Source organism: Salvelinus sp. IW2-2015, linkage group LG4q.1:29, assembly GCF_002910315.2.
Source record: "Salvelinus sp. IW2-2015 linkage group LG4q.1:29, ASM291031v2, whole genome shotgun sequence".
In the NCBI taxonomy this organism is placed as follows: Eukaryota; Metazoa; Chordata; class Actinopteri; order Salmoniformes; family Salmonidae; genus Salvelinus; species Salvelinus sp. IW2-2015.
The window spans coordinates 67,300,450-67,322,538 of NC_036842.1; the positions used below are offsets into that span (position 1 = coordinate 67,300,450).

At 43.0% G+C, this 22,089-nt stretch overlaps 1 protein-coding gene across 1 annotated transcript in view; it reads right to left on the reverse strand.

The window, feature by feature from the left end:
* Window positions 1-414: 414 nt before the first annotated feature.
* Window positions 415-22,089, reverse strand: part of LOC111962410 (solute carrier organic anion transporter family member 3A1-like) — a 58,764-nt gene continuing 37,089 nt past the window's right edge. The window contains exons 3-13 of the mRNA XM_023985483.1: window positions 13,179-13,277; window positions 12,578-12,865; window positions 8,288-8,452; window positions 7,937-8,113; window positions 6,917-6,925; window positions 5,958-5,977; window positions 5,758-5,772; window positions 4,164-4,280; window positions 2,769-2,941; window positions 2,563-2,627; window positions 415-2,352 (exon numbers count right to left, since the gene is read on the reverse strand). Of these exons, the coding sequence (XP_023841251.1) occupies window positions 1,982-2,352; window positions 2,563-2,627; window positions 2,769-2,941; window positions 4,164-4,280; window positions 5,758-5,772; window positions 5,958-5,977; window positions 6,917-6,925; window positions 7,937-8,113; window positions 8,288-8,452; window positions 12,578-12,865; window positions 13,179-13,277 (1,499 nt within the window). The 3' untranslated portion in view covers window positions 415-1,981. The remainder of the gene's footprint in view (window positions 2,353-2,562; window positions 2,628-2,768; window positions 2,942-4,163; window positions 4,281-5,757; window positions 5,773-5,957; window positions 5,978-6,916; window positions 6,926-7,936; window positions 8,114-8,287; window positions 8,453-12,577; window positions 12,866-13,178; window positions 13,278-22,089) is intronic.

The following is a 22,089-nucleotide window of genomic DNA, read 5'->3' on the forward strand; positions in this document are numbered from 1 at the left end:
CCAAATAGAGAAATAAAAAGGCTCTCTAAGGTCAGGGCGTGACACCCAGACTATTTGCTTTGTCCCCCCCCCTCTCTTTTATACCACTGCTACTCTCCATTGTTATCATCTATGCATAGTCACTTTAATAACTCTACCTACATGTACATATTACCTCAACTAACCGGTGCCCCCACACATGGACTCTGTACCGGTACCCCCCCTGTATATAGTCTCGCTATTGTTATTTTACTGCTGCTCTTAATTACTTGTTACTTTTATTTCTTAATCTTATCCATATTTTTTTTAAGTGCATTGTTGGTTAGGGGCTCGTAAGTAAGCATTTCACTGTTGTAGTCGGCACATGTGACTAATAACATTTGATTTGATATTTTCCCTGTAAAGAAATACAGTGAAAATGACACCATGTCTGGATTATTTTCTAAAAAATAATTTTATTTCCAGAGTAAAATAAATTATATTTTGCCATACAAAAAAGTGTAAGAAAAGGGACAATGCTAAAACTTTTGCTGTAGAGAAACTGTAAAAGAAGTTAGGTGTGCCATCAGGCCTTGAGGGTCTTCAAAAAAATATGTCAAGGGATAACAAAATAAGAATGCCTATTACCTTGTTGTAGGATTATCAGCCATTGCATATAAATTACTCCCAGTACCTTTTGTGTGACTTCACATGCAGATTCTGCATGCTCTGAGGTAACAAGCAGTTCTGCTCTGCCCTACGCAAAGCACTGGTGTAGTTGGCTTTGAACTTTGTTTCTTATTCCTCTCTTGTTATGACATTGGCTCCCATTTTATGTGTGATGCATATCACAACTAAACATTTTTTAAATAATTCAATCTCAAATTTCTATATTATCATCTCAGTTTAGTTAATTCTAATACAACATTCTGAACCTCACATATACAGTACAAATATATAAACTTGAATCTTCATTGTTTAGCTTGAAGAGATGTCATTATAACACACACAGAAAGACATGTTGATTTTCCAATCTTTGCTTTTCTACTATGGCGCAAAAGCCCCCCTCAAAACATAAATAATACTTCTTATCTGGATAATCCCTCATATTAAGACATATTAGGGTTAAATAAACTAAGCAAATAAAACATGTAAATAGAAAATAAAATAAACGTTTACAACATTCAGAAAGGACTCTGCAAAAAGACAGATTTATCTCTTTCACAATGATAGAAATGTATATGAATAATATAACATTTGAACCCATAGAAAGACAAACTCAATTCTATGTTTATAGTCGTAAACAGTGTCTGTGTTCCAGTAAGAGTACTGTTTTTGTACAGTGTATGCTGACATTAACACCATTTCAGCTACTACCACTGAACTTCATTCTGACACTGAATGCATACAGTAACGTTAGACCATCGTCCTATAGAAGCGCTCTACTTTCTCCACTATATAGTACATGAGAAAGCTCTCTGTTTGTTTCATCAAAATAAAACGTATATTACGCAACACAGAATGACACATCTCTTTATTTATATATTCTTGGCAACGTGGAGAAACGTCCTATCATTTATACTTATGTCTTGGTTCCATGGTGGAAGGGAACGAAATGTAACACATAGTGAAACTGACCAAACATGTCCTGCCATTTTCAGTGACTGGATCCATGTTATACTCGAGCGGGTAGAAGTATGGCGCCTATAACAGTAGCATAATATTGACCATCTAATCACCTAGGAGCAGGACAGAGCCAGACAGTAGTTGTCTTCTACTAACAATCACAACAGAGTTCACTGGTACTGAACTATACCCTTGCTGATAACACCTCTACAAACAAAATGGCCTCTATCAAAAGTTACCAAGGAGAAGAGAGCAGCAACAGTCTTCCAGGGCCTGTATAGGACTTCAGATAGAAAACATTCTAATGTTTAATTAAAAAAAATATAAAGGAGGATGATCGTCATTTATGATCTTATTTAATAATGAATGTAGCATAGTCCTTTGGATGGTTCAGAAACTATAAAACCGACTCCATGTTTTCGCACAACTCATGTTCCTCTAGGTTGTATATAAACGTTGTCCTGTTTGGGTTCTGACTCCCATCCTTCATGTTGTCCATTGTGAGACTGGAGGGGAACAGTTCGGTTGGCGTCGTATAGCCCTCATGATTTTTGATGTATTTCTTATAGTTCTTGCGTAAACAGTACCAGGTAGTGGTGTACAGAATGAAGGCGGTGACCTTAAGACCAATGGCCAGGCTCACATACAGATGTCTGTAGGCGATATTGTCGTACAGCAGGCAGGCTCCCTTATCCCCACACTCTGTACTCCAGAAAAGGCAAGTTGAGTCAATCCCAGCACCAAAGATCAGAGGAGGGGGGATGAATCCTACAAAACAGGTGAGGAGAGGAATACATCAGCAGCACAAGCTTTTCATCTCTACAACTGGAGAAATCAATACTTGAGCCTTAACATTACACCAGTACTGGTCAACAAACTGTAGCATCTGAAACCCCAGTATGTTTGATTTATAAACAAAGTAATGTAACAGTGCAACCTGACTAGTTCAGATGTAAGTGTAATGGTACTATAACTTACCAAGTAGTCGCAGCAAGAGAAACAAAACTCCAAGAGCATATGATTTCAGCTCAGGGCTCACAGTCCTAGGAAGAGAAGGAGAAACAGTATTTGTTACACACAGGAAAGAGAAAGATATCTGAGTAAAGTAAACACTCTCTACGTTTTGACTGGGTTCTATTGGGCATGTTATGGCATGGTGTTAAGGTGAATTCCAGTGGTGTTACCTAATGAGGATGATGACGGAGGGTGTCTGAGCCATGGAGCCGATCATACAGCAGGCACAGATGACACAGAGGAAGGTGAGGAAGGCCTCCTGGCAGCCTGGACTGGGACACTTCCCTGGGACAGCTGTGGCCATCTCACTGTCACTGGATATACATGTACACCCTGTCAAATTCTGAAGACAAGAGAATAGGTATTTCAGCATTAGTGTAACGGGTGTCGTCTTCCTCCTCCTCGGACGAGGAGAGGAGAGAAGGATCGGTAGACCAATGCGCAGCGAGGTGTGATGACATAATGATTTATTGAAAAAACAGACGAACACTGACACGAACTAGACTTCAGAAATACAAAATAACAAACGGACAACGTAGACGAAACCTGAACATGGAACTTACAATAAAAGACACGAAGAACTCACGAGCAGGAAACAGACTACATCAAACGAAATAACACCGAAACAATCCRGTGTGGTGCGCAGACACAAACACAGGAGACAATCACCCACAAACAAACAGTGTGAACAGCCAGCCTATATATGGTTCCCAATCAGAGGAAAACGTAAACCACCTGTCTCTGATTGAGAACCATATAAGGCTGATTAACAGTGATCTAAACACAAAACATACAATGCCCACCCCAACTCACGCCCTGACCAACTAAACATATACAAAAATAACATAAAATAGGTCAGGAACGTGACAATTAGTATTACTTTATGTGACAACAAGCCAAATGAACACAGATACAACACGGCATTCTCACATCTCTTCCATCTCTCTATATGTAGGTTGTTGGGGAAATGTAAAATTACGAATGGTGGCGACTCTGTTTGTGCAGTGATAATAACAATACAGATTTCATATGTAGAAAGGTCACTGCTCTGACTACACACAGTAACACAGAGAAAATACCTATGATTCATAAAAGTGAGAGGAGTGTGATAAAGAACATTCATCCACAGCTTGCTTGTCACAGCATGTGGCGAAGCATCTAAATACAGAGTAACTTGTAACGATGAAGACCATCTAGATGTAGGATCTCTAGATGCAACATTGCCATTGAAAAGCTATGGATTTGTCACAGTTTGATGTGCATGAAGGCCATGATGGAAGTCACTTTGGTTTAATTAAGGGTAACATAACATCAGGGTATCTGTATGGTACATGGGAGCATTGGAGACAACATATTGTACTGGTCCACCGTTGCTCATAAGACAGAACATTGTGTCCTTTCCAGGGATTCTATTTCTATGATGGCTGCTCTGTTCTTTAATGATCTAGCATTTGGGCTGTGGTGAATGCCTCTATCTATCACAGGACATAATGGGATGCAGAGCGATGAGGGTGGAAGGCTTCCAGGGTAATGACCTGAGCCGGAGGGGGGATGCCTGTGCTCACTGTTGTAGTGCAGCCTGCAAAGCAGGAGGACAGGTAGGTGACTCCATTGGAGCCGCACACTGGGCTGACTGAGGAGGTGTAGCAGTTACAGTTACTCATGCAGGGGACCTCTGGTTTCTCGCCCACCCGCAGTGTCCTGGAGAGAGAGGGAGAGAAAGAAAGAGAAGCGAGAGAGATACAAACAGCTGTTCAGACTATACTGTGTACATATAGGAATGCTACTATGTCCCTAAATAAACAAGTTAAACAGTGCAAAGCACATTTCCAGTTGGTGAGTGTAGGGTAAGTTGAGCCAAATCTGTTTCTAGGAAATCATAGACAAATGAATCATTTGACCAAATATTTAGAAAGGGGTCATCATTTCATGGAGTTTGTGAAGGAAGAAACCACAAGGACAAATTGGTAAGCAAGTTAAGTCCAAAAAACAGATTTTCACAAAGTCAAATACATTTTTTTGTGTTAGATTGTTCTATAAATCAGTTGGGGTCTCTATAAGCTTCAATATGAGGTCCTAACCCTAGCATGAAAGTGCATCCTTGTAGCTGTGTTGTAATATAATATAGTCAAAATGTTTGCCTTTGGGTAAATTGAGCCAAAGGCCATGGGCTAAGTTGAGCCAATGGTTGAGCAGATGGCAAGTTGAGCAAATTGAAGTGTTTTCTTCCCAGGCGTAATGCAAGGCATTATGAAATGAGTTGCAAAATGAATAGGAAATATAGTCAAGATGTTGACAAGGTTATAAATAATGATTTTTAATTGAAATAATAATTTGTGTCCTTCAAACTTTGCTTTCATCAAAGAATCCTCCATTTGCAGCAATTACAGCCCTGCAGACCTTTGGCATTCTGGTTGTCAATTTGTTGAGATAATCTGAAGAGATTTCACCCCATGCTTCCTGAAGCACCTCCCACAAGTTGGATTGGCTTGATGGGCACTTCTTACGTACCATACGGTCTAGCTGCTCACACAACAACTCAATAGGGTTGAGATCCGGTGACTGTGTTAGCTGGCCACTCCATTATAGACAGAATACCAGCTGACTGCTTCTTCCCTAAATAGTTCTTGCATAGTTTGGAGCTGTGCTTTGGGTCATTGTCCTGTTTTAGGAGGAAATTGGCTCCAATTAAGCGCCGTCCACAGGGTATGGCATGGCGTTTCAAAATGGAGTGATAGCCTTCCTTCTTCAAGACCCCTTTTACCCTGTACAAATCTTCCACTTTACCACCTCAAAGCACCCACAGACCATCACATAGCTTCCACCATGCTTGACAGATGGCGTCAGGTACTCCTCCAGCATCTTTAAATTTTTTCTGCGTCACACGAATGTTCTTCTTTGTGATCCGAACACAATGCATAGTCCGGGTAGCCATTTGATTAGCTCTTCAGTAGTCTTATGGCTTGTGGGTATAAGCTGTTTAGAAGCCTCTTGGTCCTAGACTTGGCGATCCGGTACCGCTTGCCATGCGGTAGCAGAGAGAACAGTCTATGACTGGGGTGGCTGGAGTCTGACAATTTTTCAGTCCTCCTTTTCCTGTAGTCAACAATTATCTCCTTTGTCTTGATTACGTTGAGGGATAGGTTGTTATTCTGGCACCACCCGGCTAGGTCTCTGACCTCCTCCCTATAGGCTGTCTCATCGTTGTCAGTGATCAGGCCTACCACTGTTGTGTCGTCTGCAAACTTAATGATGCTGTTGGAGTCGTGCCTGGCCATGCAGACGTGGGTGAATAGGGAGTACAGAAGGGGACTGAGCATGCACCCCTGAGGGGCTCCAGTGTTGAGGATCAGCGTGGCAGATGTGTTGTTTCCTACCCCTACCACCTGGGAGGGCCCATCAGGAAGTCCAGGATCCAGTTGCAGAGGGAAGTGTTTAGTCCCAGGATCCTTAGCTTAGTGATGAGCTATGAGGGCACTATGGTGTTGAACGCTGAGCTGTAGTCAATGAATAGCATTCTCACGTAGGTGTTCCTTTTGTCCAGGTGGGAAAGGGCAGTGTGGAGTGCAATAGAGATTGCATCATCTGTTGATCTGTTTGAGCGAGAATACAAATTGGAGTGGGTCTAGGGTTTCTGGGATAATGGTGTTAATGTGAGCCATGACCAGCCTTTCAAAGCACTTCATGGTTACGGATGTGAGTATTACGGGTCTGTAGTCATTTAGGCAGGTTACCTTAGTGTTCTTGGGCACAGGGACTATGGTGGTCTGCTTGAAACATGTTGGCATTACAGACTCAATCAGGGACATGTTGAAAATGTCAGTGAAGACACCTGCCAGTTGGTCAGCACATGCCCGAATCACACGTCCTGGTAATATGTCTGGCCCAGCGGCCTTGTAAATGTTGGCCTGGTTAAAGGTCTTACTCACGTCGGCTACGGAGAGCGTGATCACACAGTTGTCCAGAACAGCTGATGCTTTCATGCATGCCTCAGTGTTGCTTGCCTCGAAGCGAGCATAGAAGTGATTTAGCTCGTCTGGTAGGCTTGTGTCACTGGGCAGCTCGCGACTGTGCTTCCCTTTGTAGTCTGTAATAGTTTGCAGGCCCTGCCACATCCGATGAGCGTCGGAGCCGGTGTAGTACGATTCAATCTTAGTCCTGTATTGGCACTTTGCCTGTTTGATGGTTCGTCTGAGGGCGTAGCGGGATTTCTTATAAGCGTCCGGGTTAGAGTCCCGCTCCTTGAAAGCGGCAGCTCTAGTCTTTAGCTCAGTGTGGATGTTGCCTGTAATCCATGGTTTCTGGTTGGGGTATGTACGTACAGTCACTGTGGGGACGACGTCATCGATGCACTTATTGATGAAGCCAATGACTGATGTGGTGCGGAGTCAATCACCACCTTCCGGAGACACCTGAAACCCCACCTCTTTAAGGAATACCTAGGATAGGATAAAGTAAAATCTTTACCCCCCCCCCCCCCCCCCTTAAAAGAGTTAGATGCACTATTTGTAAATGGTTGTTCCACTGGATATCATAAGGTGAATGCACCAATTTGTAAGTCGCTCTGGATAAGAGCGTCTGCTAAATGACTTAAATGTAATGTAAATGTGTACTCCTCAATGCCATCGGAGGAATCCCAGAAACATATTCCAGTCTGTGCTAGCAAAAACAGGCCTGTTGTTTAGCATCTGCGTCATCTGACCACTTCTTTATTGACTGAGTCACTGGTGCTTCCTGCTTTAGTTTTTGCTTGTAAGCAGGAATCAGGAGGATGGAATTATGGTCAATGAGGGGGCGAGGGTTGCTGATAATGGGCCTCTGTACGCCTATGTAGATATTTCATTTGAAAAAAATCTGTAGTTTCCAGCTACAATAGTCATTTACAACATTAACAATATCTACACTGTTTTTATGATCAATTTGATGTATTTTAAAATGGACAAAACATTTGCTTATCTTTCAAAAACAAGGACATTTCTAAGTGACCACAAACTTATGAACGGTAGTGTATGTAGATATCTTTGTTAGAAAGAATAACTATATTTTCCTTGACAGAATGAGCTGAATAGCTCAACTTACCCCACTTTCCCCTACAAGCTATTATCCTATAATTGTTATTTAAAAAATTTAAATTAAAAATCGGTGAAAACAGATTTAGTAAAATGTATATTCTGACAAATGTTTCCGTAGTCAGAGTGTGGCTTTGTTCCCACTTTCATCAAACACCCTGCCCGCAACACGAGCACTGCTATTACATATGCTAAACCAGTGTATGTACAGGCTGTTCTTACTCGTTGCCATAGGGGGAACGGGTTTTTTCCCGGTTTCCCCAAAAAACCCCCAGCGACAGGCCCTGTGTCACAGCCAAGGAAGAGGAAGGAGACGTAGCAGGCGGTGGAGATCAGGTTGACCAGCATGGCCATGCGAATGGCCCCCAGGGCTGAGAGGTTCAGCTTCTTGACCAGAAGCCCCCCCAGGAATATCCCCAGACAAGCACAGGGGATGGCCGTCATACCTGGAGAGAGTTAATACCACCAGGTTAAGCTAATCTCCTTCTCATATACTGCACTGATGCTTCTCATTGTACTGCTCTCTGTCTACTGTGTGGCACCAGGGGGTCTGGGGCTGTATGTATGTGTGTGTATGTGAGAGAGAATGTGTGTGTGTCGTGCATGTGCATGCCACTCACCTAGTAGTTGATTGGCTGAAGAGGTTGTGAGGTTAAACTGCTGCTCCAGGTACTTCCCCAGGAAGGCAGCGAAGCCAGCCACTACACCAATCTCCATACAGGCAGCCAGCGTGATGCAGGTATACACTGGGTTGGACAGGAGGTGCTTGGTCACTTTAGGGATCACTGAAAAGAGAAGATCCTTAATATCAAAGCATCACATGGACACAGACATCTCTCTCTTGCTATAAATAAAAATCTGCCAGTTACACTAAACTGGTGTAAGGTTAATATAAAAATCTGAAAACATTTTGTAATTTGTATGTAGAATGTATTTTATTCTTTCCTCATAACTAGTAAAAAGCTACATCATTTCAGTGGAAGCAGAGGATTTAATTCCCTTGCTTTCTTTTCTCATAACAGACAACATATATCGTACACTACCCCAGATGACTTATCAGACAAAACAGTCCAGACTTTACAAAACAGAATCTGGAACTGTGTTTTTCAAATCGCAGTTTTGAGAATAAACATTTTCATAAAATAAAATAATCCTACAGCAATGGGAAATGTGAATTATTATGTGGATTATAATTTATTTTAAAAAGTTGTGAGGGTAGATACATTTTTCGTTAGGGCAAATCAAGTCTGACATTTTTAAGTGGAAATTACTAACCTTAGAAGCCTTTAAAAACCTTGAATATACTACAAGTTTGCATAAAATTCACAGCAAAAAAAGTGATCAAATTAAGATCCTACATTTGCACCTACAATTGAAGTCGGAAGTTTACATACACCTTAGCCAAATACGGCACAATCTCCGTGGCGGAGATCTTTGAGGGCCATACTCGGCCTTGTCTCAGGATGGTAAGTTGGTGGTTGAAGATATCCCTCTAGTGGTGTGGGGGCTGTGCTTTGGCAAAGTGGGTGGGGTTATGTCCTGCCTGTTTGCACCTGTCCGGGGGTATCGTCGGACGGGGCCACAGTGTCTCCCAACCCCTCCTGTCTCAGCCTCCAGTATTTATGCTGCAGTTTATGTGTCGGGGGGCTAGGGTCAGTCTGTTATATCTGGAGTATTTATCCTGTCTTATCCGGTGTCCTGTGCGAATTTAAGTATGCTCTCTCTAATTCTCTCTTTCTCTCTGAACCCTAGGACCATGCCTCAGGACTACCTGGCCTGATGACTCCTTGCTGTCCCCAGTCCACCTGGCCGTGCTGCTGCTCCAGTTTCAACTGTTCTGCCTGCGGCTATGGAACCCTGACCTGTTCACCGGACGTGCTACCTTGTCCCAGACCTGCTGTTTTCAACTCTCTAGAGACAGCATGTGTGGTAGAGACACTCTGAATGATCGGCTATGAAAGCCAACTGACATTTACTCCTGAGGTGCTGACCTGTTGCAACCACTGTGATTATCATTATTTGACCCGGCTGGTCATCTTTGAACATTTGAACATCTTGGCCATGTTCTGTTATAATCTCCACCCGGCACAGCCAGAAGAGGACTGGCCACCCCTCATAGCCTGGTTCCTCTCTAGGTTTCTTCCTAGGTTTTGGCCTTTCTAGGGAGTTTTCCCACTGTGTGCTTTTACACCTGCATTGTTTGGGGTTTTAGGCTAGGTTTCTGTACTGACTTTGTGACATCAGCTGATGTAAGGGCTTTATAAATAAATTTGATTTGAAATACATTTCAACGCAGTTTTTCTACTTAGTTTATTAATACTTCTGATCCACTGGAATTGTGATACAGTTTGTAAACAATTGTTGAAAAAATGACTTGTGTCATGCACAAGGTAGATGTCCTAACCGACTTTCCAAAACTATAGTTTGTTAACAAGAAATTTGTGGAGTGGTTGAAAAATGAGCTTTAATGACTCCAACCTAAGTGTATGTAAACTTCCGACTTCAACTGTACCTACCTCAATTACCTCATAGCCCTACAAATCAACTCGGTACTGGTAACCAGTGTATATGGACAAGTTGTCCTTTTCAACATTTTTCTCTCTGCATTGTTGGGAAGGGCCCGTAAGTAAGCATGTCACTGTTAGAATGGAATTAAGAAATATATAAATATTAGGATGAGCAATGTCAGAATGGCATTGACTAAAATACAGTAGAATACAGCATATACATATGAAATGAGTAAAGCAGTATGTAAACATTATTAAATCAATCAATCAATCAATTTTATTTTATATAGCCCTTCGTACATCATCTAATATCTCGAAGTGCTGTACAGACACCCAGCCTAAAACCCCAAACAGCTAGTAATGCAGGTGACCAGTGATTCCATTTCTATGTACATAGGGCAGCAGCCTCTAAGGTGCAGTGTTGAGTAACTGGGTGGTAGCTGGCTAGTGATGGCTATTTAACAGTCTGACAGCCTTGAGATAGAAGCTGTTTTTCAGTCTCTCAGTCCCTGCTTTGATGCACCTGCACTGACCTCACCTTCTGGATGATAGCGGGATGAACAGGCCGTGGCTCGGGTGGTTGATGTCCTTGATGATCTTTTTGGCCTTCCTGTGACATTGGGTGCTGTAAGTGTCCTGGAGCGCAGGCAGAATGCTCCAGGTGATGCGTTGGGCATACCGCATCACCCTCTGGAGAGCCCTGCGGTTGCGGGCGGTGCAGTTGCCGTACCAGGTGGTGATACAGCCTGACAGGATGCTTTCAATTGTGCATCTGTAAAAGTTTGTGAGGGTCTTAGGGGCCAAGCCAAATTTCTTAAGCCTCCTGAGGTTGAAGAGGCGCTGTTGTGCCTTCTTCACCACACTGTCTGTGTGGGTGGACCATTTCAAATTGTCAGTGATGTGTACTCCAAGGAACTTGAAGCATTTCACCTTCTCCACTGCGGTCCCGTCGATGTGGATAGAGGCGTGCTCCCTCTGCTGTCTCCTGAAGTCCACGATCAGCTCCTTCATGTTGTTGACGTTGAGGGAGAGGTTATTTTCCTGGCAACACTCCACTAGGGCACTCACCTCCTCCATGTAGGCTGTCTCGTCATTGTTGGTAATCAGGTCTACAACTGTTGTGTCATCTGCAAACTTGACGCGGCCCATCAGGAAGTCCAGGACCCAGTTGCACAGGACAGGGTTCAGACCCAGGGCCCTGAGCTTGATGATACGCTTGGAGGGTACTATGGTGTTGAAGGCTCAGCTATAGTCAATGAACAGCATTCTTACATAGGTATTGCTTTTGTCCAGATGGCATAGGGCAGTGTACAGTGCGATGGCGATTGCATCGTTTGTGGATCTATTGGGGCGATAAGCAAATTGAAGTGGGTCTAGGGTAACAGGTAAGGTGGAGGTGATATGATCCTTAACTAGCCTCTTAAAGCATTTCATGATGACAGAAGTTAGTGCTACGGGGCAATAGTAATTTCTTTGGTACAGAAACAATGGTGGACGTCTTGAAGCAAGTGGGGACAGCAGACTGGGATAGGGAGAGATTGAATATGTCCGTAAACACTCCAGCCAGCTGGTCTGCGGATGCTCTGAGGACGCGGCTAGGGATGACGTCTGGGCCGCAGACTTGCGAGGGTTAACACGCTTAAACATCTTACTCACGTCGGCCACAGAGAGCTAGAGCCCACAGTCCTTGAATGCTGCCATCTATCCACTGTTTCTAGTTTGGGTAGGTGTTAATAGTCACAGTGGGAACAACATCCCCTATACACTTCCTGATGAACTCAGCCACTGTGTCCGTGTATACGTCAGTGTTATTCTCAGAGAATACCCAGAACATATCCCAGTCCGCATGGTCAAAATAATCTTGAAGAATGGATTCCGATTGGTCAGACCAACGTTGAATAGACCTTAGCATGGGTACTTCCTGTTTGAATTTCTGCCTATAGGAAGGGACGAGCAGGATGGAGTCGTGATCTGATTTGCCGAAGGGAGGGTGGGGGCAGGCCTTGTAGCCATCCCGGAAGGGGGAGTCACAATGGTCGAGAGTTTTTGATGCGCGAGTACTTCAGACAATGTTTTGATAGAACTTCAGTAATGTTTTCCTCAAATTTGCTTTGTTAAAATCCTCAGCAACAATAAATGCGGCCTCAGGATATGTGGTTTCCAGTTTGCACTAAGTTCAGTGTAGTTCCTTGAGGGCCGTCGTGGTATCGGCTTGAGGGGGAATATACTCTTGGGAGGTTATACGGTCAGCATTTGATTTTGAGGTACTCTAACAAATCATGGTGGGATACAGATGGAGAACAAGTGATGTGCTACACTATATACAATACATAACAAGTGTTAATTTAACTGAACAAATACTAAATGCAATATAAAGGGACAGAAAAAAAAATCCCCCCTCACCTCTGAGCTGCTGAAAGCAGGTGGGGCCGTTGACAGGCTCATGGTTATTGTGTACGACCCCGTTGCTTGACTTGGGCATCTCATTATAGTCCAGGGGCAGAGAGGTAGAGGGGAGCATGGCCTGCTCACTCTCCCCTCCACCGTCCCTGTCCTTCTCTCGGTCTGACAGGGTTTGGGGGAAGCCAAACATGAAGAGGGATGAGAAGAAGAGCAAGGCACCACACAGGAGGAAGCCCCCCCACCAGGCTCCGATCCACCGAGGGTCATCAGAAGTGATGTCCAGCTTACCTGTGCAGACAGAACACTTTTATCAGACTAAATATTGAGAGGAAAACATTTGCCTCTTGACTTATATTCAACTACTGAGGAATTCCAATGTTAGATTCTAGAGGGAGAGTGTTAATTTAACAATTAGATTATAGGCTCATAATTCAATCATAATACTATAATGTTAATAAACCAAATTAACATTATTTTGGCTTACCTTGAATAACAAAGTACTTAGCTCTAATTATGTGTTGCTAGGTTAATGGACTTCTTAATTGCTTTTCCATAGAACAGTGTTGGGATTGATGTGAGGTTGTATTTCCCAGTAACTCACTGGTGTCGATGAAGAGGAAGTCCACATAGAACTTGGTGCAGAGGGACCCCAGGAGGAAACCACAAGCAGGCCCAAACACCAAAGTAGAGAAGACGATCCCTGGAATGACATGGAGACAAGTAGAGAGATAAGGCTTTATAGTAGTACAGTAGACAACACGTTATCCATCTCATGGATGAAATGTAACAATTCTAAACTCAACCACAAGGTGGTGAACCATGTTCACTAATCCATGGCTTTTTCCAGAGGGCAGTATGGGGCAAGCTTTATAATGCAGAGGGCCGTAACCAAGGAACTATTTCATTGTAAGGACAAATCTTGTAAAAAAAAAAAAAAAAAGCACAACCATGAAAATCTTTCAAACATGTCACTGAAGCAGAGCAAAAATGTTGTGGTATATTTCTCAAACATGGGATTTTTAAAAGCATGGGATTTCTTAAAAATGTGTAAAAATATCATAAAATGTACAAAATCAAATGAATGCTATGTAAATAATTACGCCCCCAAAAATGCGCCAGAGTCAAGGAAACTGTATTGAACTGCACTTAAACATGTGTATCACCTCTGATCCCAACCAGACAGATTTTGACAATCATCAACCCACTGATGCCATACAATAATGAGAGAAATTATTGTTGCTCATACTGTACATATCGAAGAAGAAAAAATACTTGATATAAAAGAGACCTACTATAAAACAGTCAAAATCTACAAACTGCCCAGCTCTAATAGTGTGGCCAGCTGGAGCAGGACTGTGGGACCACACATCCTCATTAAAGTGTTATCTGTCAGAGAGTGGGTGAGAGCCTGGCACACGGAGTCAGACAGACAGAGGTGGACAAAGAGCCAGCGCTCATGAGGACCTGGGAGGCTTTATTTGGTCACCTAATCTCCTTTTATCTTTCGACACATTGTCTCATTTAATGTAAACTGATTCATTGAAAGTGGAAACAAAACATCACATTTGAATGTGTTAGTGAGCCAGGCATTGGATATTATGGATAACGTGTGTTAAAGCAGTAAGCAGCTCCTGGACCAACTGACACTCCCCAGAGCCTCTGGCTGAAGCTTAGGCCAGTCAGGTCTTGTGCTGTGGAGGCTCAGAGCCCATGGCCATGTTATTACTGAAATAAAATGACACTTAGCGTAACACTGAGCTTTGGCAGGTGCTGTTTGAAACGCCTGATGGGCAGACAGACAATGGGAGGGGGTTCGACAGGCAGCACTTCACCCAACACAAGTTCATTCACAGCCAAAAAAAACACAGATACTGTAAATGTCAGAAGATAGAAGTGTGTCTCTTGTTCATCAGGCCTGCACAAGATAAAGTATGTTTGCCTTTTCCCACTAGTGCATGGTAGTCAGATTATGCATTATGGGTGCATTATGGGTTTAAACCCTAAAATAGTAATGTTTTAATCCAGCAATGAGTTTACTGGAATTACACTTTACTTTAAAATGTGCGAACAAAGGACAAACAAAATTATTACGAAACAGTGCTATTTCGGTTGAATCTATTCAGTTGTGCAACTGAATAGGTATCCCACTTCCCTTTCTAGAGTGCAGAGAACACTTAAGCAGAGGTGTGATATTACGCCCTGGTTGACTAATTGTGATGATTTAGAGATACACAAAAGCGGTAGCACTCCTTGCTATCCCAGCTCCCTTTGCAGTTGTGCTCCATTAAAGCGAGGGGCGGAGAGAGGAAGGGAAGGGAAGGGAGCAGGAGCACCACTGAGTGGAGCACCCGCCTGACATTTGCCGTGCTGGCTCCGGGTCAGCCCTAGCACCGATGGGAATCCAGCTCCAGTCAGCATGACAGATGTTATGCATATGCCTCGAGCAGCCAATTAATGAGCATGTATGGAAAAAATGAGTCAGTTTCACCATTCACTAAATTACACTGGCTTAGATCAAAGCTGTATATACTAGGGATGTACCGATATGTCATTTTTGGCCGATACCGATATTTTCCTTGCCAAAAAAAACGACACCGATAACCGATATTTAACATTTTAGCAGCGTTTTAAGCATTCGAGTACAGTTAAATAGTTGAAACACACACACACCACACACACACACACACACACACACACGCGCGCGCGCGCGCACACACACACACACACACACACACACACTGACCACAAAGTTATTTTTTTGGCATTTACGTATGTCCCCATTACCAGTAAAACATAATAAAAACCTATTTCTTTCACTTACTTGCTGTGGTGTTTCGTTGTTAATTTGTTCAGTCTCACCAGGATTTCATCATATATCAAGCAGTGAAGTTTCAGCTCTGTCTGTCTGTGGCCTCTCTTCCTCGGTGTGCACTGTCACTATGTCCGTTTCCATCCTGTCCAGCTGTCTGTAACATTTCACATAAACCCTGTTTCTTGTCTGCATCGAAGTAGCGGTCCTTGTACCTAGCGTCGCCATGGTGGCGACACAGTAGAGGCTCAGAGAGAACGCCACCGAATCGCTTGTTCACAGCCTCTAGTAGAGTACTTTTCCACGTTAACCCGACGGTCTGTGTTGGCATTTTTGTTGAGCAGGTGTTTCAACGCCATGACAGGGTATCACGTCTGCTGCAGACAGTTGAGCTTATTTCTCGAGTCAGTTGTTCGAATGGAGCTAGGAGTGTTCATGTTTCCAAGTTTCAAACATGTTCTCAAATGCCATTGAAATGTCAGCAGCGGCATGAGAACCAGCACATTCTTGAGCATACAATACGGCTTTCCTCAGTAGGAAATCCTCGTGGACCCACTGTGCTGTCAGAATCATAATGCTCATGGGGCTGACATCGCTGGTACAAATGTCAGTCGTGAAGCTAATAGCAGTGACGCCCATATCAAGTAGCTCATGGATGCTGTGTAACTCCGGTAGGGCAGCATCTGAAAAATAAAGCACTTGGTAGTGTTTACCGGTGCTCGACCAGTCGGCAAAAGCCAACATCATCCATGACAGAGAACGGTTGATTGTCAAGGGCAATGAATTGCATTATCTTGGCATTAATGGATTTCATCTTTGAGTTGTCTCGCTGAAATGTTCTTACTCTTTCAAATGACTGCTCGACTTGTTGACTGCTCAATCCACACAGCAGACATTGTGGGCTAGGTTAGGAATGCTGTGTTGCATGTGTAGCGCTATATTTTTCGTGGTGTCATTACGTCATCTATCTACGTTAGATAGGTATGCACGTCAGTTTTGACATCGGTTTTGCACATCAGCATTAAACTAGACATCGGGCCAATGACGATGTTGGCATTTTTAGCTAATATAGGCCGATTCCAATATGCTTACCGATATATCGTGCATCCCTAGTATATACATGTACATCACTGTGAATACTGACAATGAGACCCTGCTTCCTGAACATACCACCATATCACCCAAACCTAAGTAGGGAATTAACATGCACATTCAAACACATCAGTTTTAGTGGTTTTTGTATTCCATAGGCTATATGTTTCACATTACTGGCTTGTAAGGTTTTTCTCTCAGTTAATGACTGTTTCTCCTAGGCAAGGCACAGCAATAAAGTACTGCACATTGTTCCTGTCATAACACAGGACAAATCAGGTCACTTTGTCTGGAGAGGGAGGAGAGGGAGAGAGGGAGGTCTGGAGTGTTTGCTTTAGGGTTGTCAAGCTGGGAACAAAACATATTGCTTCTTCCTGAGACCTAGGAAAAACCCTGGTTGTCTGGGAGGTTGGCAGTAAGGCCAGCATGGCCTGTTGGTTGAAGGCAAATAGAGACACAGCTACAGTGAGCTCCAAAAGTATTGGGACAGTGATACATTTTTTGTTGTTTTGGCTCTGTACTCCAGCACTTTGAATTAGAAATGATATAATGTATTTGGGGTTAAAGTTCAGACTGTCAGCTTTAATTTGAGGGTATTTATCTATATCGGGTAAACCGTTTAGAAATTATATAGATGATAGTATAGATGATATAATAGTATAGATGATTTCAACGTGATGCCCGAAAAATGATAATATCGGTCCCATGACTTGAATAGGATTTGTGCCACAAAATGTTAGCATGTGGAAACAGTGCCAGGGAAACTAAACCAAAGCATGGATTGCCGTCATAGTCCATAGACTGCTTACAGGGTAAGGAAACCAATATGGCATTTTGTAATTCGGGTGAACTATCCCTTTAAATAATAACGAGTTACTATTGCAATATGATTTCCCTTTTTCTTTGTTGGCACAAATTAAAATCACTACCCCTATCCTACATTCGGCATTGTTCGCACTCTTCCTGTTTCTGCATGAACGTTGCAGCATGTAGCTGGCATGGCAGCTGGTAGCTAGATAGCTAGCAAGATGGCAGAGACAATAGCCTTTATCGTGGAAGTATTCACATTACTTTAAATTGGTAGAAGAAAAGGACAGATGTTACCCCTCAAATCTTGACTGATGCTACTTGCAGGATTCACACGCAAACACAGGATCATCGGGTTCAGGCGATTGACCCATTTATTGTCTGGTAATAAAGCAAACAACGTAGCTAGGTGATCAAATTAGGCTCAGTTGATAAGAAATTACATTTCTCCAGCTCTGTCTTCACAATAAAAGGAAGGGGCACTACAATTACACAATGTGATCGTATAGTTTTACATAGAACTCTCTGGCCAGTTCGTATGTGTGTAAAACAGTAGCCTCTTGTCCTTGTATTTGAGCTCTCCCTTTACTGCCAAGTTGGTTTTATATTATTTTTTTAAAGTATTGTAAAGGAGATATGGCGTCTGTCTTTATTACTTGAGCTGGTATAGCCCAGAGTTATTGATTAGGCTATGGACGGTAGGATATGCAAGCCATTCAAAGATAGTCAATTGGGCATAAGAATGAATGACCAACACGTGCAAGGCCTCTTCAGAGGGTTTTCTGTTTTTGGTAACTCAAAAGTAATGTAACTAGTTACTTTTCATAGTAAGTAACGGTGTAACACAACAAGTTACTTTTAAAAGTATCGTTCCCCAACACTGCTCTAGGATCAATCACTTTGTCTGTAGTCTTGAACCAGATTCCAGTAGTCTGTCATCTATTTCTCCAACCAGCTGTAACAACAATTGTTGATCTCTGACTGTGATTGAATAGCCTATAAGTCAATTCCAGTGAAACAATAACGTATGCACTGAATGATCACTCTTAGCTTCACCATGGTGTCCTACAGTAAGTCATTCCTGACAGACAAATAAAATACTACATGGAACAAAACTATTCCCAAAATAGTACACAGAGTTGTAAAAATGTAATAAAAGCAGGAGAGAGAAAGCAAAGGGAGCAGATTATGCCAATAAAGTTGTCATGCACGCTGACAGCGTTTTCAGGAGAAACTCCAGCACAGTTTCCATCTTGTGTATACACTAAATGGCCTGTTGTGCATCAAATGAGTGCTGTGCAGTCACTGTTTCAAGCCTTTCCTTAGAAACAGAGTGTTGTTTCCAAATAGCAACAACGCCACCATTGTTCTCACCACAGGAAACATCAAAGACAAACTCAGTTAGTGATATCACCTTTCAGAGGCTTGCCGGTTAAGGCGTCAGCATGCTTCAGTGCCGAACGAGTGTGCTCGCATACTCCCTTAAAAGCAGCAATAGTACTGTTTGTCCATTTTGAGACACAGTAGCCAGTATATGCTTCCTCAAAATAGTCAGAATTAATCTAAGATAACGCCAGAAATCTGTCGTTCATTTTGACGTTTTTGCCGAAGAGATCGTAGTCGTGCAATTTTACATCTAACTCCGAGCCTCGGATTGCCTTCAGAAAAAATGCTGTGTTCCCGAACAGCCGGAAAAAAAACATCACCGAAGTCCAAAACAAACAAAAACGTCACAGAATGACATCATAATATATGCACAAACTCTGTCAAACTGTTTTGGCTGGGAAGCATGCTGACGCCTTTAAAGTAAGTCCATAATCACTCACTTACAGGCTCAAAGTTTAAACCAAACTCTGTTTTCAGAAACACTATCTCCTTGGTAATCACACTCAACTATCCTACATCTGTTGCACAAGACATGTCATAAACCTAATATATTTCAACATTCAATCTTTTTAAGGACCATGCGTTCTGTGCATCTGATAGTGAGAAAATGAGAGGCATATGATTTTATTTTTATTTACCCCTTTTTTCTCCCCAATTTTGTGGTATCCAATTGGTAGTAGTTACAGTCTTGTCTCATCGCTGCAACTCCCGTACGGACTCGGGAGAGGCGAAGGTCGAGAGCCATGCATCCTCCGAAACACAACCCAACCATTCTTGACACAATGTCCATCCAACCCGGAAGCCAGCCGCACCAATGTGTCAGAGGAAACACCGTACACCTGGCAACCGTGTCAGCGTGCACTGTGCCCATCCCACCACAGGAGTCGCTAGTGAGCGATGAGACAAGGATATCCCTGCCGGCCAAACCCTCCCTAACCCAGGCGACGCTGGGCGCCTCCCCATGTGTCTCCCGGTCGCGGCCGGCTGCGACAGAGCCTGGACTTGAACCCAGAATCTCTAGTGGCACAGCTAGCAATGCGATGCAGTGCCTTAGACCACTGCGCCACTCGGGAGGCCTGGGGGGCATATGATTTTGCTGTCATCCTGCAGGTTTAAGCGTTCCAGATGAGGAAAATAATGCTGAGACTTAACATTCCATAGCAGTGAACGCAAGACATTCTTAGTGATATGAACCTGGGACAGAAGCTACCCAGCCCTGCCTGAGTCACAACAAACACAGAGCTGCAGGACTTCTACAGTGCTTCTAGCCATTCCCCCCTCATTTTGTCTTATCTGGAAGACATGACATGGCCAGCAAATAGGTCTAAGAGATGTTTTATTTTTAGAGCTGTCAAAAGAAAAGCTCACTCTAAGGACAAGCAAGAACACCCCATGTTTCTCTCTCCAGGCAGGCAGGTGCACCACATGAACCTACCCCTCCCCTACTGAGGACAAACAGGCAGCCCCCACCTACTCCCCTCTCTCTCTCTCATCCTCATCTCAGGACAGTAGGTACAAAAGCAAGTGATCATCTCCCCAGTTCCTGACATCAAGCGGATAGGCCCCCTTTCACCTTTTCCATTTCGCTCTCACACTTTTCTGAGGAGCTCAGGTTAATACACTCTGTGGGATAATGAATGTGGTGTGGCCGTATGTGAGAGGTTATTTTGCATGGTTCATTTATGAGATTTCCTGCTAGGCCACCACTGACAGGCTTGGTTGCATTTAGCATGGCCTCTGGTTATTCCCCAACCATCTTGTGGATGAATCAGTTCAAATGTTTTCAAACCTCAAGTCTTTCCACTGATCTCAGCACAACTGGAACTGAGCATTGCTAGATGACAGTGATAGCAAGCATTTTACTCTGCATGGGGAGGTTCCAGTACAAGCAAATGAGAATGAAAATAAGACATGCCTTAAACAAAAAACGACTTTCATTCATTTCAAGTTCTATAAAAACAGTTAAGACAAAACTGCTATATTATACTATGCAAGAGAAATAATGGACATTTTCATTTAATGAAATAAATCTTCATCTTAATTAAGGCCATAACCTGAGCCAAATGGTCTTGTTGGTAATCGTCCAAAATATTTCCCTTAATTGCCTCTGAAATCCCATTTTCTTCCAACAGTCCTGTTATAGAACAAGTACAAAACAAACTAATTTGTTCCTGTTGTACTTTGCTCGAGCATTTAAGTATCCCGTGAATTATACTCTCTGTAGAGCATGTCAGACGTAATTCAATAAAACCGCTGGGCTCTAGTCTTTCTGTCTTCCACTAATTTGCTTAGAGAGCAACAGAACCAGGCTGCACTTCCTGCTGTCTATAAATCACATCCTTTAGTGATATTACTTAACCCAGTGGTCCATCCCACTGACCGACAGCACAGAATGTTAGTCTCTATGCTCTGTTGTAATAAATGCTGCATCTATGAACATAAAACAGGGGAAGGTTTGCATATCCCAAGATAATACCTAGTACTGGGTAGTTCCAACAAACACAGATTCAGAAGTTCTAGATATCTGCTGAGGAGGGCTTTTCTTTCAAAGAGGTAGGTTTAATAGAGATGCAATAGAAGTGGCAATGTCATGTCAACATTGTAACCCTGATCTAAAGGCAGGAGAGGCCTTTTCCTCCACTAATGTGTGTATTGAGTCAAGCAAAGTTATATTTTACAGGCACCTGCAGTTTATAGAGCTCCCTCTAATGGACCTTCCTAACACAATACAGACATTAAACCAGAATGCAGGCCATAAAAGACAGTGACCAGCCTTGCACTGTTCCTGGCACCATCACTCCAGAGCCTAATGAAACCTCTTGAGAAAATGGTTTCAAAGCTATTCAACCCATCAAACACATAAGCCTACATACAAGCACTCCATATCACAGGTGTAATGCTACAATGTATGGCCCAATAGCATGTTCTGTGCACGGGACAGTATGCACACTATGCTATTGGCATATGCAATGAAATACAAAGTGACAGAGTTGTGTAACCATCCAAAATATATTAACCATGTATATTCTAAACAAAGACTATGGATCATTACAAGTTGCAGGAAAAGACAAGGAAGTGTGAACACAATAATGGCTGCTGAACCTCAGCCTGTATAGCATATGTCTTAACCCTCAGTTAATTTTCTTGCTTTTCTCTCTGTGCAGAGGGATTCTTTGTTCCCCTACATTAATCCTGCTCAAGTTTACTAAGCATCTAGGAGAGTAATCCTCCAGAGCCCAGTGAGAGTATAAGGACACAGTGCAACGTGGGAGGCCAAACAACTGCCTGCCCACCCCAGGCCACTTTCACAGAGGGCCAGATTGAGAGGCAGAGACCATCCTTAAACTAGTGCCAACTGCTAGGGTTTCAGAGTCTCAGACCTTTTTGGGTTACGCTACACACTGACTGGGTGTCACAA